The sequence below is a fragment of the Pomacea canaliculata genome, linkage group LG7 (genome assembly GCF_003073045.1).
Source record: "Pomacea canaliculata isolate SZHN2017 linkage group LG7, ASM307304v1, whole genome shotgun sequence".
NCBI classification, from domain to species: Eukaryota; Metazoa; Mollusca; class Gastropoda; order Architaenioglossa; family Ampullariidae; genus Pomacea; species Pomacea canaliculata.
Window position 1 is genome coordinate 24,595,547 of NC_037596.1, and position 19,292 is coordinate 24,614,838.

The 19,292-nt window shown below is 35.5% G+C and overlaps 3 protein-coding genes across 3 annotated transcripts in view; all 3 read left to right on the forward strand.

Moving 5' to 3' along the window:
- The first annotated feature begins 6 nt into the window (after window positions 1-6).
- Window positions 7-5,472, forward strand: LOC112567763. Its single transcript, XM_025244575.1, has 8 exons — window positions 7-515; window positions 1,218-1,336; window positions 1,939-2,119; window positions 2,490-2,735; window positions 3,056-3,175; window positions 3,659-3,955; window positions 4,184-4,275; window positions 4,560-5,472. The coding sequence occupies exons 1-8, from the start codon at window positions 440-442 to the stop codon at window positions 4,686-4,688; spliced, it is 1,260 nt and encodes a 419-aa protein (XP_025100360.1). The 5' UTR covers window positions 7-439; the 3' UTR covers window positions 4,689-5,472.
- A 1,057-nt stretch (window positions 5,473-6,529) lies between these two features.
- Window positions 6,530-19,292, forward strand: part of LOC112567761 — a 29,142-nt gene continuing 16,379 nt past the window's right edge. The window contains exons 1-5 of the mRNA XM_025244571.1: window positions 6,530-6,724; window positions 7,097-7,330; window positions 7,779-8,039; window positions 8,369-8,671; window positions 10,606-10,851. Of these exons, the coding sequence (XP_025100356.1) occupies window positions 6,667-6,724; window positions 7,097-7,330; window positions 7,779-8,039; window positions 8,369-8,671; window positions 10,606-10,851 (1,102 nt within the window). The 5' untranslated portion in view covers window positions 6,530-6,666. The remainder of the gene's footprint in view (window positions 6,725-7,096; window positions 7,331-7,778; window positions 8,040-8,368; window positions 8,672-10,605; window positions 10,852-19,292) is intronic.
- LOC112567764 lies at window positions 12,889-18,874 on the forward strand. The gene is made up of 8 exons (XM_025244576.1): window positions 12,889-14,792; window positions 14,997-15,115; window positions 15,758-15,938; window positions 16,315-16,560; window positions 16,882-17,001; window positions 17,494-17,790; window positions 18,020-18,111; window positions 18,396-18,874. The coding sequence occupies exons 1-8, from the start codon at window positions 14,717-14,719 to the stop codon at window positions 18,522-18,524; spliced, it is 1,260 nt and encodes a 419-aa protein (XP_025100361.1). The 5' UTR covers window positions 12,889-14,716; the 3' UTR covers window positions 18,525-18,874.

Genomic DNA, 19,292 nt, shown 5'->3' on the forward strand with positions numbered 1-19,292 from the left:
GAGTGTATCCAGGATTTTCAATAGTTTAACAACAGTACATGAAACTGCGGGCCATACAAGTACTGATGAACTTGAGCTTGTCTTTCATTAATAACGCAGTGTGTCTTGTAAGTATAATGTTGAAACGAATGTTAAAAACTGTTTAAGGTGATAAAATTGATATGTTATCGGTCATGAAGTTAGTGTTCAGTATAAAAAGAAAAAAAAACAGGAATATGAAACGGGTTTTTCTTCCGGCTTCTTAAGTTTACGGGTTTGGTTCCTGCACAAGACACTCGCTTGTAAAGCTTAATTGAGATGTGTGTGTGTGTGTGTGTGTTTATTATGTGTGTGTGTGCTTCCTGTGTTTACATCATGACTTTTCCTACTTAATAAGCTTAAAACTTTATCAGTGGAGCGATCGCCGTAGGGGAAAGACTTTATTTCCACAGCCATCACAATGTGGAGCCCATATCTTACAAACATTGTAAGAACTGTGCTGACCTTCTTTGTTATACTAAACAAAGGATATTCAGGTTAGTCTTTCTTACATTCCTATTATAATAGATACATTTAATAAATACTTCAGTATGGCATTCCTCGGCATCACAGTTACTTAAGTCAGAATAAACATTTCACTAAGCGAATCATTAGTCACAGATGTATGGACTATATTTTTTTTTTAATAATTCGCCGGATTCTTTCAATTACGATTTTTATTTTTTCCAGTATCGTCAAAGCTAATATTAACACAATATTCTAATCGCAACATAATGTAATGTACGATAGGGTGGATGTTTTAATGGTGATCATCAACTTTCATGTACATGTCTATACTAAATGCTCACCCGACTGGGGTGCTTCAATTTGTATTTAGCAAATGTGTAGCTCATGCTGTATCATTGTTATCCATGGCACATATTGGAAATGTCATTAAAATAACCTTAACAGAATAATTAACCCAACATATCCAGTGTTAGTATTACAGTTAGTGTCTAATGGTAAAGGTTTAGGACAAGAGGACGATTTCCATTAACAAGCCCCGTATCGAGCTTTGCCATATTTGTTAAGTAGCTGCTGATTTTAATACTCAAGTGCAACTGTAGCCATACTGCATAAAAATGTAATCAGTAGCCTATACTTCTTTGCTTTGTATCAAATTGTTGTACATTATTATAATATCCTGTGTTCACGCATTTAGACAGGATTGTTGACTTATTTGCTCATTTTATTTTCAGGCCTCACCGTGCTGAGTGATTGTCACGTGACAATCAACGTATCAGCTTGGTCTTTGCATGGATCCTGCTTAGTGTCCAGTACTTCTGATCAGTATCAATGCTACTGGATTCTGAAGGAGGTAAGCTTCATTGTATTCTTGTTATTCTTGTCACTGTAAGTTTTGTTTGTACATGTATCAAGTTATCAGTAGAATGAAATTTAATAAGGGTGTTCAAAACTTATGCAAGTTAAATATGGATACTGAAAGTTACTCAAATGATTGCAAAACAATGTTATGGCTGGAAATACTGGTAGCATATTATCCGAACAATTTGCTGGAAACTACCATTAGTGTAAAAAGGACCTTAAGCTGTTTTGCTGCTTAAAACGGGGTCAAATGTCAGACATAGAACAAGGCCCATCCTTTGACTCCTTATTCTACAACAATCACATCTGTCCACTTAAACTTTGGATTGTCTCTTTTGTGTGCATTCGATGTTTATTTCCCCGTATTTAAGAAGTACCGAAACCCATAACCTGGAAGATATTGTGTATAAAGTTCAGACAATTAGAAACGTACATTTTATAAGTCTTTTCAAGTAATTAAAATCATTTATTCTATCTCTTTCTCTGCGTGATAATATTAAATTTCCAGCTAATGAAAATGACACTTTTGGCGCTAAGTTTAAGACATTACAAACAATTTTAGAAAAGTAATATAATTTTTGTTTTTATTTTCAGAAACGAGGACAACACGTTGTTCTGAATACTTTTTGTAATAAAACAAATAGAGATCAAAACACGGGGCTGACTGGAATCTGTTCATTTATGTTTTCTATGCCGAAACAAGAAGGAGAATACAGATATTTCATTCTCAGCAAACCAGAGCCTGCCAATAATTATTCCTTTGATATGATTATAAGTAAGTTTATAAGGGATGTTTAACGATAGTTTGTAATACAATGTTTAACTCATTTAAATTATAAATAATTTAACATTTCTAAGTAAGCTTCAAGTAACCTGTTGACCTTCTAGGTAACCTTGTACTTCTTTGTTTCTATCTGCATTTTGTTTCCTTAAAAGATCGTTTATCTTTTTAAACTCGTACCGATTGTTAGACATTGATTGGCTTTACTGTAGCCAACCTTTGCTTGTCACCTCACTTGATACCAGACCTACACAACCCACACTGTATAGTGGTCGTTGTTTTTAGTTCTTTATGAACCACCATGACTCGTAAAAATACACAAAAGTCACTACAGTAAGATATTGTCCTGTTTATTTGTCTACAGACGGCACAGACGAAGGTGGCATTGTAGATTATACTTTCTGGGTAGATAATGGCGTCGAATTTGGAAGATTTACGTGCAATGCTTCCAGCTATTTTCAAGATGTCCTTTATATCTGGACCATCCCTTGCCAAAATGAGTTGATTAGAGACAAAACCAGTGAATGCAGTACTTCATTGACAGATAGAAAGGAAGAGATCACATGTATTGCAATCAATGCTTCTACATCCATGAATGTTTTCCACGAAGGTCTGTTGGACTGTCAAACTGTTTATAGAAGCAGTTTCAATTACTTTCTTTCAAATTATGTGACATTTATTAAAATGCATGATAGCATAACACTTCTTTTTTGTTTACTCATTTGCTTAGGTTCTTAACTCTTTAAGATTTTTTCTTTTTTGTGTATAGTTTATTGATCAGCAACCATCATTACCTTAATGCAAATCTCTAGAACTCAAGAATAATCCAAGGGACAGAACCCACTAAGAATATACAATAGAAAGAGAAAATGTGTACATGTGCACACTCCTGAGCTTTCAAAACAAATGTTTTCTTTTACTTTCACTAAGGTTCGTCACAACATCCAAAGAAAGAATTACCGAGATCTGTCTTAATAGGTTGTACGGTGGGTATGTTTGGAATTATGTCCCTTTCCGTTGCGATCGCCATTTACTTAAAGCGTCGAAAAGGTAGGCAACAGTATGTCTTCTTTTCAAGATCATGTGTTTTCTAATTCTCTTCACTCTTTAGTAGGAAAAAATACTTCGTCAAATTTTTTGTACAAAAAAATAACTTTAATCATTGCTCTGTCCATTGAAATTATGTGAAACACTTTTACATTTCAAAGGAAACACTCTTTAACTGCTATTAATTTCAATCTTTAACTACATAGAATAATGTATTTTCTGGTAGTAAAATATAGAAACAAGTGTTATTTTCTTTTTCATAACATAATCTATCAGGATCATTTTATTTTAAGTATTTTCCTCATTTCTTTACATTTATAGCCTATTAAATAAAGAATTATAATGAGAAGATCTTTAATAACAGTTTTTTTTTAAAAAATCTTGTTATTTTGTTTATTCTGCTATATATGTTAAATATGGAAAACAACTTTAGAGTTCTTTTTTAATAACAACGAAAAGTTTGCTAACTTCTAATTTTCCGTAAAGGTGCTGGCCACTGTCGCACCACAGAATACTCAACCGAAGATGTCATCAGGAATTCAACTTCGACATCAACTAGAGTAAACAATGTGTCTGATTTGACTCAGGAAGAACATCCTGGCTCGTCTCTTGACTTTTATACAACTTCAGACAATAGCACGATAAGAAGACAAGAATGGGATTCAGGACAAACTACACATCTTAAACTATCAACAATGATTAAAAAGCCAGTAGAAACGTCTGTCCTCAGGGAGGAAAGAGAGACCGCAGAGGAATCTGTTAATTTTGACAGCAGTTGTTCAAGTGAGTTTCAGAATATTATGAATATTTTAATACAAACATTACTAACAGAAAATGCTTCTTTTATTTAATCGCTTTGAGTAAAGGAAAATCAAATTGTTCTATTTCACTGTTTGGTCCATTTTTATGATACACCAGTTTTGGATATATAAAGACATCACTTAGCAAGTCGTTACATATGGATGCATTAATGTATAAACTGTGTATGTGTTTAATTAATCTGGCCTACAGACAGTGAATATGAAAACATCGACACACATAGCACTCCAAAGGCCACTGATGCAGTCGACTTCAGACGACGAGAATCTTCTAAGAAATCACAGGTAAAAGCCACTACCTCCTACAATCACACAAACATTGTGTTTATCAAACTTAATAAAATTTTGCTCACATTTTGCATGTAACTAGTCGCAAAACATTTTTCTGCAATTACCTTAAAACAATAAGAAACATTAAGCAGTAATGAAAAGCATTTATAACATTGCAATGCAAGATCGATTGCTGTATATTTCAAAACATTGCAAAACATTGTTTAATTTGTTCAAAATTTGTATAATTTAATGTTTGTTTAGTTCATAACTTAATGTCAATTGGCTCTTGACGACAGGAAGAAACTCGTCCACAGTCTGACAGTGATGCTACCTTGTACAACAGACTGAGCTTCTTTACTCACCGTCGTCCTCTCTCTGGACCCACACAGTTGGATTCTCCGTATAATCACCTCGATCATCACTAAACTTTATATCCTTCCCACACCATTTTGATTGATCAGTAACAAACTTTCATTAGGTTATTCAATCTTGAGACATTTTTTCAGCAAATTGGGGGTTGTAATCCTTCTCTGTTCGCGCTAATTATTGTAATAATTTCTACAGAAAGACCAGAGACTCAAGGACAGTAGCTACTTCTCCAGCTAATAAAAAAATTATAACAATTTTTCTGTTCTTGCATGTTTTTAAACAACTATTGTTTGAAGTGCATGGATTCCTTTAATAATGAATGATAGTAATGTGAATGTACTCTTTTGTACTAAACTCTTAGTAAAGTTAAAGTAGAAGAATATATTAAAACTGCATTTTAAAGAAATATGATTTTTTATTATTTTTGTTTTTATTTTTCCACACATTTGTTGATGAATGTATGAATGTGTGGCATCTTTAACAGCAAATTTTAATTTGTATGTGGGTGAGCGTGGAAGTCTGATTAATAAAACCTTGTATTTTTTACTACTGCAAAAGCTCGAATAATAATCAGATATTGTTGGTAAGTCAGTTATTCTGTCTAAAGCTGAGACAACCTGAAAAAAGCAATGACTTTAGTTGCCTTCATAACAGGAAGGGTTAGGTTATCTTAGTCGAAAGCACATAGTAAGCAATTGACTTACTTCTTTTTTATGTCAATGGAAGAGAGAATTAGTTTTATAGCATTGTACTTATGAGTGGCTCCCCTTTGTGTATCCACCTGCAGGCGCATCTGTTTGTGTGTGAACAAACTGAGTCTATTAAAAAAGTTAAAAATTTTCTATGACTTTTGCACTTGTTATGTTAAGTGTTTATTGTGGTATATGCATATATAAATAAAGAGAGAGAGGGGGCAGTATCACAGAGGGTTTTTCTTGACATCAGTTACCGCTCAGAGGTCTGTATGTTTAGACATTATTCATAACTGATTTTAAACAGCAGAAAACTGTTTCACACGTGCATGCCAAACGATGAAGTCAAATGAAAGATTAAGATATGTGCTGGGAAAGGAGGAAATAATAAAAATGCAGCTGGCTCTTAACTTCCGTTCACTCTTCCTGGTACGAGAAATGAACCTCAGTCTCGTGATATTACTTTTGTGAAACATTGACTGTTCACTATGTGTGGGCGAGTGTGTCTGCGGTAGTGGCTGCACGGGATGCGTTTCCTTGTGTGTCAGATTGTGTGAGCCGCTGTGTATACATATCGGTTTCTTAATGTTTATATATATATATATGTGTGATAGTAATATAAAGTTGCTAGGCAGGTCTGATATGTTGAGACTGATTTGATGAGTAATATTTATAATTTATCTTTTAAAAAAGACAGTAAATGTGCTAATCATCGTTACCCAACCAATTAAATTTTTGTTAGAAAATATTGAAAGCAAAACTTCAGAGCTCAACAATTTAATATGAGTCTTCGATTGGATGGAAAACTCCAAAAGGTATCAACACCAGTGCTTAAGATTAATGCACTATTCCATCTAGTCCAGCTGTTGAAACGCTGCAAGCCTTAGAAAAGGTTTAAAGAATGAAAACAATAACAACAAATCGTCACCAAATGTTACCTGTAAAAAAAAGTGCAGGGTCGGCATAGTCCAGCCTTCTCAATTGTTCATGTATGTCTATTTTTTTCCTAACCCATAGGGTCCCCTCATGGCCCACAGTGAACTATGCAGACATCCTTGTCATTTCTCTCACTTAGAGTAATACACATATATACATAATTACAGAAGAGGTTTGTTTATGTTTTGTGAAAAGAATGTAACAGTAACGTGTTTGTAAAACTACATTTGCTGTCACAAAAAAAAAAAAAACAACTAGAAATGCATGAAGACATATTCATCCAAGAAGGCGTTTTGACAGTTACTCCAGTCACCCCACGTACAGGAAGTGGAAACTAAAGTCTTCCGCTGTTCTAGTCAGACTTAACACATTGCCCTGGTGTACGTGAGCCCCACTCTCACGCAGCATGGACAAGCTTTTTCATATAACTCTTCTTTCATTGTTTATTCAAGCAATATGTCAAGGTATGTATTGTCGATCATGTTGTTTAACAGTTTTTCTATACTTTAAGAAATGAGAAGTGAAGTTTACAGGCCGCATATGTTGTATCTACTGATGAACTACCACTCGGTTTTAATCCTTAGTACGACCTGATTTCTCTCAACCTGAACCTGTGAACTTCATATACGTTTACATTTTTATGCATTTTTACATATATCCTTTTTCCAATGTCATACCTCTCTATCTGTACCTCTTTTTCTGAAACACACACACTTTCTCTGGGATAAACAAATTTCTTCTTTTCATTGTACTTAAGAAGTCTTGACACACTAATGTTAAAAAAGATGTATAATATAGTTCTTGATCCGTTTATTTGCTTACAATATACATACCAGATCCAAAATCAGACTGTCCTGAATTTGTCAACGAGGGAGACACTCTGTTGTGTATCTGCACGCCACCCGATATTAAGTCACTTTCTCATGATTACTCACTGAAATGGATTCAATCGGGATCAACCATTCTCAAAGTTCCTAATGTGACACGTGCAAACACCGGAAAAGTGTTCACCTGCTCGATGATGTTGAATGGACGACAGTCGTTCACTCACTACCAGCTAAAAGTTGCATGTAAGTCGCTACATGTAACTCACATAAACTACAGCTTTTTAGTGTGTGACTGTTACTGTGACACTCAAGAAACGACAATTATATTCTAGTAATATTAAGGCCACATTGGCATCAATATAATGCTACATAAATAAATTAATAACGTTATAAGCAGTACGGCTTTGTTGTCTATTGTCACCAACTGAACACTTTTTTTATTTCCCCCATGTTTTTTTTAGATGTAAGTAAAACAAAACTTAGACACAAGCCCTGCCGACGGTTGTCAATAGTACAAGATGATTAGTGTTCTTTGTTACAAATAAGAAAGTGGAGACTGTTTACCACCATAATATTGTTTTTTTGAAAGCTTTGGCGACAAGTTGTTTCGTATCTGCAGCGAGAAAGTAACATTTGGAAACTACACCTACAAAGTTTTTAAGTGTTCTTTACTCTATACACTTATGTTCAGATGGACCAGCAAGTGTGACTATAGAAGGTCCGTCCACTTTTGTAACTGATGGACTGAAGCCTATGACTCTGAAGTGTAATGCGACGGACGTGTACCCGTCGCCTGTTTACACCTGGGACAACATCCACTGCGACTCCACCAATAAGAATGATGCATGCACGTTCAGTCCAAAGGGGGAGAGAGATAACGGGAAGGAAGTTGTGTGCACAGTGACTAACGGAATAAGTACAACAAAAGCAAGGTACCGCCTTGACCTGCGCTGTAAGTTTTTGGTTTATTTATTTGGTTGTCCTTTCATAATAATGTTTCCTTTCATAATATTTTTCTTAATTTGTTCCGTCTAAGACGTCTTGTATAACGGGAGTCAAAATAAGTTGTTTTCGCGTGTACTTTTTTTCAATTTTAAAGGTTATATTTTTAAAGTTTATGTTGTGTTTATTCATCTTTCTGTTATCCAGTATGAAGTCACATGTTTATTTGCAAGTTTAATCTGAATAACACAAATATAAGGTTATACAGAAGATGCAATTGGAGCTGTCTTTCTTGAAATAGTAAATGTTGGCATTGGGGCTTGACTTACTGTCTCACAGATCCGCCTTTGCTTCCTCCCGTTCTTACATCCTCCTCCAGTGAGAATTCTATCGAAAAGGGGGACATAATCACTTGCTCTGTCTCGGGAGGCCACCCACCAGTAACATCAGTCACACTGGGGTGTTCAGACCCTCTCCTTGTCTACCGTTTGAACACAACGGAAGGGTCCACACGCAACACTTCCTTGGTCTTCACGACCACTTCCAACACCATTGAGTCCTTGCTGTGCTACTGTCATGTTCTTTGGGAACCAGATAAGGGTCTCTATGAGCACAACGTGACCCATGTCTTCAACATAAAAGGTAAGTATGGAACAAAGCGAATGGATGATTGTATGAAAGGGAACAAAAGAGGGATCGAGGATCACGAGTCATAGTCAATAACTTTTAGGAAAATTTAAGGAAAAATTAATTGTAATGCTTACGAAAAAACCTCTACGATGTTCTGTTATAGCAGTTATTTTACTCCCAGTGGTCTTCTTTTTCTTCCTTATGAGGGCTATCTTAGCCCTCCCCGTCTATCTTCTTCCCCTTCCTTTTCTCAATTCCTCGTGAATAGCAGCGCCTGTATATCTGTGTGTGCGGGAGAGAGAGAGTTTTCTGTGTGTGTATATATTTATGGGGAGATGGGTAAACATACTCTGTACTCATTTTTGTGTTCTTTTGTGTTTTTTGTTTTTGTTGCCATTGTCATGTCATACGTTTTTCTCTTGTTCTCTCTTTGTTCGCTTTTCTACATTTTTGTGTATTTTTTCTTCTTTATTAATATTTCACTTTCACCTTCCTTTATACCCCATTTTCTTATATATCATTACTACTTTGGGCATTTATTTCCTAGCAGGAAATATTTTGAAGCGCTAAAACATCTCCAAATATTGTACAACATGTACCGTCCTAGTAAAATGACAGCTTGCTCGACTGCATCATTTTTTAAGTGCATGCATTGAAGCTTCATCAACGGTAATAATTACTTTGAAATGGCTTTGCAAAGATTCCATGTCAAGTCTTTAATTCTTTTACATATTGTCCAAGTGATTTCAATATATAGTTTTGGAGCACCAATTCTGCTGTATATCTCAATATCTTTCCATTTCTCTTTAACTCTTTATCTCTATCATTCCTCGTTTTCCCTTACTGATGTCCTTACTCTTTTGTCAAATGCAAGTAAACATAAATAGAGACATACGCACACACACGCCATGACACAGAAAGGCAGACAGGAAAACCAAAAGTGTGAGCTTGGGGCTGTGCTACTAATACTAAGTGTGTTCTCTGTCATTTTAAACATGAGAACTAAAACTCTGGTTCGTGGAAAAGTGTGTTACAGACGGACGTCACATGTAAATGCAATTATATTAATCAGTCACAATAACTCAACTTACTTATCTAGAAATATCCTGATACAATCTATCTGGCACTTGATAATGGTTTCTGTCAGATTTTGAAATTAAAGTTATTCACCCGCTTACTACTAGGACGATGAGTATAGCAATAGCCCGCTTGAAAGTCTTTACATAGCAGTTCACAAATTCTAAGCTTATAAAGGATATAATATCTTTGGGAGGGAAGAGTGGCCGTTAGTTATAGAGTTAAGAAAACTGTAAGTAGAACAGAGAGTGAAATCATTTTCTTTGCTGTCTTTTATACACCGTGAAATATAAGGTAAAAAAAATAGCTCCATGGTATAAATTAGAATGGCATGTTAGCAACCTAACCAGAACATTTGTTGACTGGAAATTTTTTTAAAGTAACATTAGTAAATTATTATCCTAGAAGTGTGTGAGGCTGTAACCCTTGTTTGGACTGAATTAAATGCAGATCACGTTACCAACAAAGTAGTTCTTGATCGACATTTTCTTTCTGAATTGAGTTTATGACTACAGTATTTTATTGATAATTAGAAATAAGAAAGTTTTATTCTTCTATGTGCGTTATTACATTATTCATTAGGTTTATTAATATCTATTAATGTACATTTCTTTGAATATATTTGGCTATATTAGAGTATGTGTAAACAAGAGAAAAAGTCCAATAGGTAGGAAAAAGTGTAAGTTTGAAACAATAATAAGAGTTTATTATTATGTGATCCTTGATCTTAACTCTGTGTGATGTGAATCTGCTGTAAAATGTAAGAAGAGAACAACCTTTGTATGGATTTTATTTGAAGTAGCTGATCATTAAAATGAGGCACACTGTTATGAAAAAACTTATTATCTACCCTTGCCTTCAACTTCAAGCTACTCCGGGTGACCCCACTACTGACTGTCCTGAGTTCGTTGTTGAGGGCGAGACGCTGAACTGCTATTGTTTAGCTCCTGAAGCTGTCAAGCCACGTGACTTTTCCTTGACATGGTCAGATGGACGTCACTCAGACAATCTAGTGAAGAACGATGTTTCCCGTCGCCACAATAACACGTTGTTCAAGTGCTCGATGACTTGGAATGGGGAGACAAAGACAGTTTCCTACACACTACGTGTGGCATGTATGTTCCTTAAGACCTAGGAGACTCATCTATAACACATTGTTTATAAATAAAAGAGGGCGAAAGAAATATGTAAATAGTCTTAACTGAAGTGTGCATCTCTCAAACAATTGTCAACTCTTTTATCTGCGTACAGTCGCATGACTCGCTCTTCATAAGTGTGTCTGTTCAAGCATTTGCATGGTCCTTTTACAAACTTTTACATGTGCATGTGTGTGTGTGTCTGTGGAATAGGTCTTAACAACGAAACAGGAAATGTCAGGAGTAATTGGACCCTTGTGAAAACTGTTGAGCAATATATGACAACTGCATGAGTACAGAAGCATGATGACACAGACGCGTGGTGCTTGCTGCATGATGCATTGCCTGTAAGTCAACGTGCTACTACAAAACTAGTCTGTCAAGCACAGGAAAGACTCAAATCACAATCAGAGAATGAATAGCATTCTATCACGTGACTCATGTGTGTGTTTGTGTGTTTGTTAGCATACTTGTGTGAGTATATGTGTGCATGCATGCATGTGTGTGTGTGTGTGTGTTTCCTTGCGTGGATGCGTGCATGCGTGCGTGCGTGTGTGCGTATGTGCATGTGTGTGTGTTTGTGTGCGTGTGTATGTGCCTGTGTGTGTGTGTGTCTGAGAGGCTTAAGAGATACAGAACATGGCACATTTCGACATACAAATATTTCTTAATATTATGATCCAAATCTCTAAACGTACAAAAAATGTTATCAACACATATTTTGTCAATGCTTGTGTGCCAGATGGACCAGGAAATGTAGCAATTAAAGGTCCCTCAATATTCGTGACGAACGGTTCACGTGTCATGACCTTGACCTGTGAAGCGTCGGACGTGTACCCTCCCCCTGACTATGTCTGGAGCGGTGATGTCCCTTGCAGCACCATCCTCAGAAATGTGTGCAGGCTCACTCCAAAGGGAAGTCATCATCATGGGATGAAAGTCAGATGCACAGCTACTAGCTCCTTTTTTGTTTCAAGGCCGGTAGTGGTTACAGATGAATACAGTCTTAATTTGCAATGTAAGTTTTGGATATATATACATATATATCATATATCAAACGGGAGTCAAAATAAGTTGTTTTCGTTTTTTCTTTCTCCAATTTTAAGGGTTATATTTTTAAAGCTTACTTATGCTGTGTTTGTGGATCTGTCTTTAATCCAATAGGAAGTCACATCTTTATTTCCAAGTTAAATCTGAATAACAGAAATATGTGGTTTTACAGAAGATGTAGGTGAATCTTGCTTTCTTGAAATAGTAAATGTCGACATTTAGGCTTGACTTACTGTCTCACAGATCCGCCTATGCTTGCTCCCGTTCTTACATCCTCCTCCCGTGAAAATTCTATCGAAAAGGGGGACATAATCACTTGCTCTGTCTCGGGAGGCCACCCACCAGTAACATCAGTCACACTGTGGTGTTCAGACCCTCTTCTTGTCTACCGCTTTAACACAACAGAAGGGTCCACACATAACACTTCCTTGGTCTTCACGACCACTCCCAACATCATTGAGTCCCTGCTGTGCTACTGTCATGTTCTTTGGGAACCAGACAAGGGTCTCTATGAGCACAACGTGACCCGTGTCTTCAACATAAAAAGTAAGTATGGAACACAGTGAACGAAGAAGGGTATGAGAGGGACATACGCACAGACATGCCATGACACAGAAAGGTAGACAGGAAAACCAATATTGTGAGCTTGGGACTGTGCTACTAATACTAAGTGTGTTCTCTGTCATTTAAACATGAGAACCAAAACGCTGTTTTATGGAAAAGTGTGTGACAGAAGATAACCATAAAAAATATTAAAAATCGAAATTCGTTTTACTAAGGGTCGTCACAGCAGTCCAAGGACACATCATCTTTGTTGGCGCTATTAGGAGGAATGGTGGGTATCTTAACCATTGTGTCCATAATTGCTGGACTTGCTGTTTACATTTCACGACGGAAAGGTATGAACAAGTTTTTTTCACTTTCAATTTAGACAAAAAAAAAAAAAATAGAATATAGTGTAAGCTCCCGAAACAGATTATTAGTATATACCATCTGTACAAAATGTATTAGTATAAGCCATCAAACTATCTGATAAAAACTAAACATTAAATTTAGCAGCAATGGAGATTATCATTATAGACTTTCGTCTTTATCTAACGTTTAAAAATGTGTATGTGATTCATGTTTGTGATTTCTTCTGCTTTGTGTAGTATAACCTTAAAATAACTTCAGTTTATATGCCTTTTGTGATTTAATCATTTTGGAGACAAAATGACCAAATAGAGAGTAATTTTGGTTTCAGATCTTGTTGGTTATGACGATGCATGCTTAACCTGCCTTTAGGGCATCGGGGAATTAGACACATCGCGTCGCTAGATCACTTAGGGGCCAGCAGAGGTCCGCCCACCCTTTACGTGCGGCAAAGGTCGAGACATGTGTCCTACGTCGAGTGCGCTAGCGGGTGGTTCAACCCCTAAGTATAGAGTCGCCCCTCGCCGCCTGTAACTCGCGTGCGGCTCGCTAAACATGGCCGCTGTGTACTTGATGATGTATGACGCGGACAGAAATCTTCGCAGAAACAGAATATTTCGCGATTAAAGTAATCCCATTGATTCATGGGATGATATCAACGATTAATATTTTGATGTAATGACATCCTGGAGATTGTCGATGACATACAAGCGGACTTAGTCATTACAAATCGGCGGCGCAATGCCACAGCTACATTGCAAGTGTGTCTTGCACTTCGTTTTTATGCAACGGGCGCCTTTCAGAATGTGTGTGTGGTGTGTGTTATCTATGTGTGTGTAGTGTGTGTGTGTGTTATGTGTGTGTGTGGTCTGTGTGTGGCCTATTTCAGCTGAATGGTAACGGTACAAATAAACAAAGGTATGCAGTACCAATGTTGTCATTTTATCTACAGACTAAGGACTTCATACGTTGTATTTACGAGCGTTTCCAACAAACACTCTGTTCTTTTCAGTCAGTTTAAGACACATGCTAGTCACTGTCATCGACACTGATCTTGTTGCCTTCTCAAATACTTTTTGCCAAAAAAAAATACCAAACAAACAAAACACTAAAAATCACGGAAACATATCAAATTGAAGAACAGACCAGAGTCTAGTAAAAGAGAAATTAACGATTAAAAAGTCTATTTACTTGTTTCAGATCAACTTTTGCATTAAAACATTACCAAGAAAAATTTAGGTAATGAGTGTGTAATGATTAATGAAAACATTACCAAGTAAAGTTTAGATAACGAGTGTGTAATGATAGCAAGAAGGTCTAGTGTGTTTGTGTACATTATACTCTGTAAGCGAAGAGCATATCGGCTCATGGAGGCTTTATCTACTTAGTTGTTATAAGCGGGTTTACTTCTTCTGGATATTAGTAAGTCCTTCCCACACAGAGTGTATTCAGGATTTTCAATAGTTTAACAACAGTATATGAAACTGCGTGCATACAAGTACTGATCAACTTAAGATTGTCTTTTATTAACAACGCAGTGTATGTTGTAAGTATAATGTTGAAATGAATGTTAAAAACTGTTTCAGATGAGCAAACATGATATGTTAAGGTCATAAAGTCAGCGTGTTCAGTATAAAAAGAAAAAAATAACAGGAATATGAAACGGATTTTTCTTCCCGCTTCTTCAGTTTACAGGTTGTGTTCCTGCACAAGACACTCGCTTGTACAGCTTAATTGAGATGTGTGTGTGTGTGTTTATTTGTGTGTGTGTGTGTGTGTGCTTCCTGTGTTTACATCATGACTTTTCCTACTTAATGAGCTTTAAAATTTATCAGTGGAGCGGTCGCCGTAGGGGAAAAACTTTATTTCCACTGCCATCACAATGTGGAGGCGACATCTCAAAAACATTGTGAGAACTGTGTTAACCTTCTCTGTTATACTAAACAAAGCGTATTCAGGTTAGTCTTTCTTACATTCCTATTTTAATAGATATATCTAATAAATACTTCAGTATGGCATTCCTCGGTATCACAATTGCTTAAGTCAGAATAAACATTTCACTAAGCGAATCATTGGTCACAGATGTATGTACTATATTTTTTTATCCTACTTTCACGAATTAGACATGATTGTTGACTTATTCACTCATTTCATCTTTTCAGGCCACACTGTGCTCAGTGATTGTCACGTGACAATCAACGTTTCAGCTTGGTCTGTGCATGGATCCTGTTTAGTGTCCAGTACTTCTGATCAGTATGAATGCTACTGGATTCTGATGCAGGTAAGCCTCATTGTATTTTTAATATTCTTGTAATTGTATGCTATAAGGCTTCGTGTTAAAAAAAAATCTTTGACACGAATGATTTCTCTTTCTACCCGCCCTTTCAGTTTTGTTTGTATCAAGTTATCAGTAAAATGAAATTTAATAAGCGTGTTCAAAACCTATGCAAGTTAAATATGGATACTGAAAGTTACTGAAATGATTGCAAAACAATGTTATGGCTGGAAATACTGGTAGCATATTATCAAAACAATTTGCTAGAGACTACCATTAGTGTTGCTGCTTAAGACGGGGTCAAATGTCAGACATAGAACAAGGCCCAACCTTTGACTCCTTATTTTACAACAATCACATTTGCCCACTTAAACTTTGCATTGTCGCTTTTGTGTGCATTCGATGTTTATTTCCCCGTATTTAAGAAGTCCCGAAACCCATAACCTGGAAAATATTGTGTATAAAGTTCAGTCAATTAAAAACGTACATTTTGTAAGTGTTTTCAAATAATTAAAATCATGTATTCTATCTCTTTCTCTGCTTGATAATGTTACGTTTCCATCTAATGAAAATGACACTTTTGGCACTAAGTTTAAGACATTACACACAATTTTAGAAAAATAATATAATTTTTGTTTTTATTTTCAGAACCGAGGACAGAAGGTTGTTCTGAATACTTTTAGTAATAAAACAAATAGAGATCAAAACACGGGGCTGAGTGGATTCTGTTCATTTATTTTTTCTATGCCGAAACAAGAAGGAGAATACAGATATTTCATTCTCACCAAACCAGAGCCTGCCAATCCATATTCCTTTGATATGATTATAAGTAAGTTTCTAAACTATGTTTAACGCTTGTATGTAATACAATGTTGAACTCATTTAAATTACAAATAATTTAACATTTCTAAGTAAACTTCATCTAACCTGCTGTCATTCTAGGTAACCTTGTACTTCGTCCTTTCTATCTGCATTTTGTTTCTTTAAATGATCGTTTATCTTTTTAAACTCGTACCGATTGTCAGACAGTGATTGTCTTTACTGTAGCCAACCTTTGCTTGTCACCTCACTTGATACCAGACCTACACAACCCACACTGTACAGTGGTCGTTGTTTTTAGTTCTTTATGAACCACATAAAAAAATATACACAAATAGACAAAAGACACTACAACAAAACATTGTCGTGTTTGTTTGTGTCTACAGACGGCACAGACGAAGGTGGCATTGTAGATTCTACTTTCTGGGTAGAAAATGGTGTCGAGTTTGGCAGATTTACGTGCAATGCTTCCAGCTATTTTCAAAATGTCCTCTACATCTGGACCGTCCCCTGCCAAAAGGAGTTGATTCGAGACAAAACCAGTGAATGCAGTACTTCATTGACAGATAGAAAGGAAGAGATCACATGTATTGCAATCAATGCTTCTACGTCCATGAATGTTTTCCACGAAGGTCAGTTCGACTGTCAAACTGTTTATAGAAGCAGTTTCAATTACTTTCTTTCAAATTATGTGACATTTATTAAAATGCATGATAGCAAAGCACTTCTTTTTTGTTTACTCATTTGCTTAGGTTCTTAACTCTTTAAGATTTTTCCCTTTTTGTGTATAGTTTATTGATCAACATCTATCATTACATGAATGCAAATCTCTAAAACACAAGAATAATCAAAGGGACTGAACCCACTAAGAATATACAATACAAAGAGAAAATGTGAACATTTGCACACTCTTGAGCTTTCAAATCAAACTTTTTCTTTTACTTTTTACTAAGGGTCGTCACAATATCCAAAAAAAGAATTGCTGAGATCGGTCCTAATAGGTTGTACAGTGGGTATGTTTGGAATTATGTCCCTTTCCGTTGCGATCGCCATTTACTTAAAGCGTCGAAAAGGTAGGCAACAGTATGTCTTCTTTTCAAAATCATGTTTCCTAATTCTGTCCACGCTTTAGTAGGAAAAGATACTTAGTCAAATATTTTGCAAAAAAAAAATAACTTTAATCATTTCTCTGTCCATTGAGATTATGTGAAACACTTTTACATTTCATATGAAACACTCTTTAATTGCTATTAATTTGGTCATAATTTCAATCTCTAACTACCTATAATAATATATTTTCTGGTAGTAAAATATAGAAACAAGTTTTCATTTCTTTTTCATAACATAATCTATCAGGATCACTTTATTTTAAGTATTTTCCTCATTTCTTTACATTCATAGTCTATTAAAATAAAGACATAATGAGAAGATCTTTAATAATAGTTTCATTTTTAAAAATTTTACTATTTTGTTTATTCTGTTCTATATGTTAAACATTGAAAACAACATTAGAGTTGCTTTTTAATAGCAAAGAAAAGTTTGCTAACCTATAATTTCCCCTAAAGGTGCTGGCCACTGTCGCTCCACAGAATACTCAACCGAAGATACCATCAGGAATTCAACTTCAACATCACCTAGAGTAAACAATATGTGTAACTTGACACAGGAAGAACATCCTGGCTCTTCTCTTGACTTTTATACAACTTCAGACAATAGTACGAGAAGAAGCCAAGAATGGGATTCAGGACAAACTACACATCTTAAACTATCAACAATGATTAAAAAGCCAGTAGAAACGTCTGTCCTCAGGGAGGAAAGAGAGACCGCAGAGGAATCTTTTAATTTTGACAGCAGTTGTTCAAGTGAGTTTCAGAATATTATGAATATTTTAATATAAATATTACTAACAGAAAATGCTTCTTTTATTTAATCGCTTTGAGTAAAGGAAAATCAAAATTGTTCTATTTCACTGTTTGGTCCATTTTTATGATACACCAGTTTTGAATATATAAAGACATCACTTAGCAAGTCGTTACATATGGATGCATTAATGTATAAACTGTGTATGTGTTTAATTAATCTGGCCTACAGACAGTGAATATGAAAACATCGCCACACATAGCACTCCAAAGGCCACTGATGCAGTCGACTTCAGACGACGAGAATCTTCTAAGAAATCACAGGTAAAAGCCACTACTTCCTACAATCGCACAAAGATTGTGATTATCAAACTTAATAAAATTTTACTCACATTTTGCATGTAAATAGTAGCAAAACATTTTTCTGCAATTACCTTAAAACAATAAGAAGCATTAAGCAGTAATGAAAAGCATTTATAACATTGCAATGCAAGATCGCTTGCTGTATATTTCAAAACATTGCAAAACATTGTTTAGTTTGTTCAAAATTTGTATAATATAATGTTTGTTTAGTTCATAACATAATGTCAGTTGGCTTTTGACGACAGGAAGAAACCCGTCCACAGTCTGACAGTGATGCTGCCTTGTACAACAGACTGAGCTTCTTTACTCACCGTCGTCCTCTCTCTGGACCCACACAGTCGGATTCTCCGTATAATCACCTCGATCATCACTAAACTTTATATCCCTCCCACACCATTTTCATGGATCAGTAACAAACTTTCATTAGGTTATTCAATCTTGAGACATTTTTTCAGCAAATTGGGGGTTGTAATCCTTCTCTGTTCCCGCTAATTATTGTAATAATTTATACAGAAAGACCAGAGACTCAAGGACAGTAGCTACCTCTCCAGCTAATAAACAAATTATAACAATTTTTCTGCCCTCGCATGTTTTTAAACAACTATTGTTTGAAGTGCATGGATTCGTTTAATAATGGATGATAGTAATGTGAACGTACTCTTTTGTACTAAACTCTTAGTAACGTTAAAGTAGAAGAATATATTAAAACTGCATTTTAAAGAAATATGATTTATTTATTATTTTTGTTTCTATTTTTCTACACATGATGTAGATTGTTGATGAATGTATGAATGTGTGGCATCTTTAACTGCAAATTTTAATTTGTATGTGGGTGAGCGTGCAAGTCTGAATAATAAAACTTGTATTTATTACTACTCCAACAACTCCAATAATAATCAGATATTGTTGGTAAGTCAGTTATTCTGACTAAAGCTGAGACAACCTGAAAAAAGCAATGACTTTATTTGCATTCATAACAGGAAGGGTTAGGTTATCTTAGTCGAAAGCACATAGTAAGCAATTGACTTACTTTTTTTTATGTCAATGGAAGAGAGAATTAGTTTTATAACACTGTACTTATGAGTGGCTCCTCTTTGTGTATCCACCTGCAGGTGCATCTGCTTGTGTGTGAACAGAGTCTA

Bases quoted from the DNA above. Each gene is read 5' to 3' on its own strand.
- LOC112567763 (XM_025244575.1), top strand. From the start codon at position 440: ATGTGGAGCCCATATCTTACAAACATTGTAAGAACTGTGCTGACCTTC. The intron at 3,176-3,658 runs GTAGGCAACAGT...TTTTCCGTAAAG, and splicing joins TTACTTAAAGCGTCGAAAAG to GTGCTGGCCACTGTCGCACC. The intron at 3,956-4,183 runs GTGAGTTTCAGA...TCTGGCCTACAG, and splicing joins TTTTGACAGCAGTTGTTCAA to ACAGTGAATATGAAAACATC.
- LOC112567764 (XM_025244576.1), top strand. From the start codon at position 14,717: ATGTGGAGGCGACATCTCAAAAACATTGTGAGAACTGTGTTAACCTTC. The intron at 15,116-15,757 runs GTAAGCCTCATT...TTTTATTTTCAG, and splicing joins GCTACTGGATTCTGATGCAG to AACCGAGGACAGAAGGTTGT. The intron at 17,002-17,493 runs GTAGGCAACAGT...TTTCCCCTAAAG, and splicing joins TTACTTAAAGCGTCGAAAAG to GTGCTGGCCACTGTCGCTCC.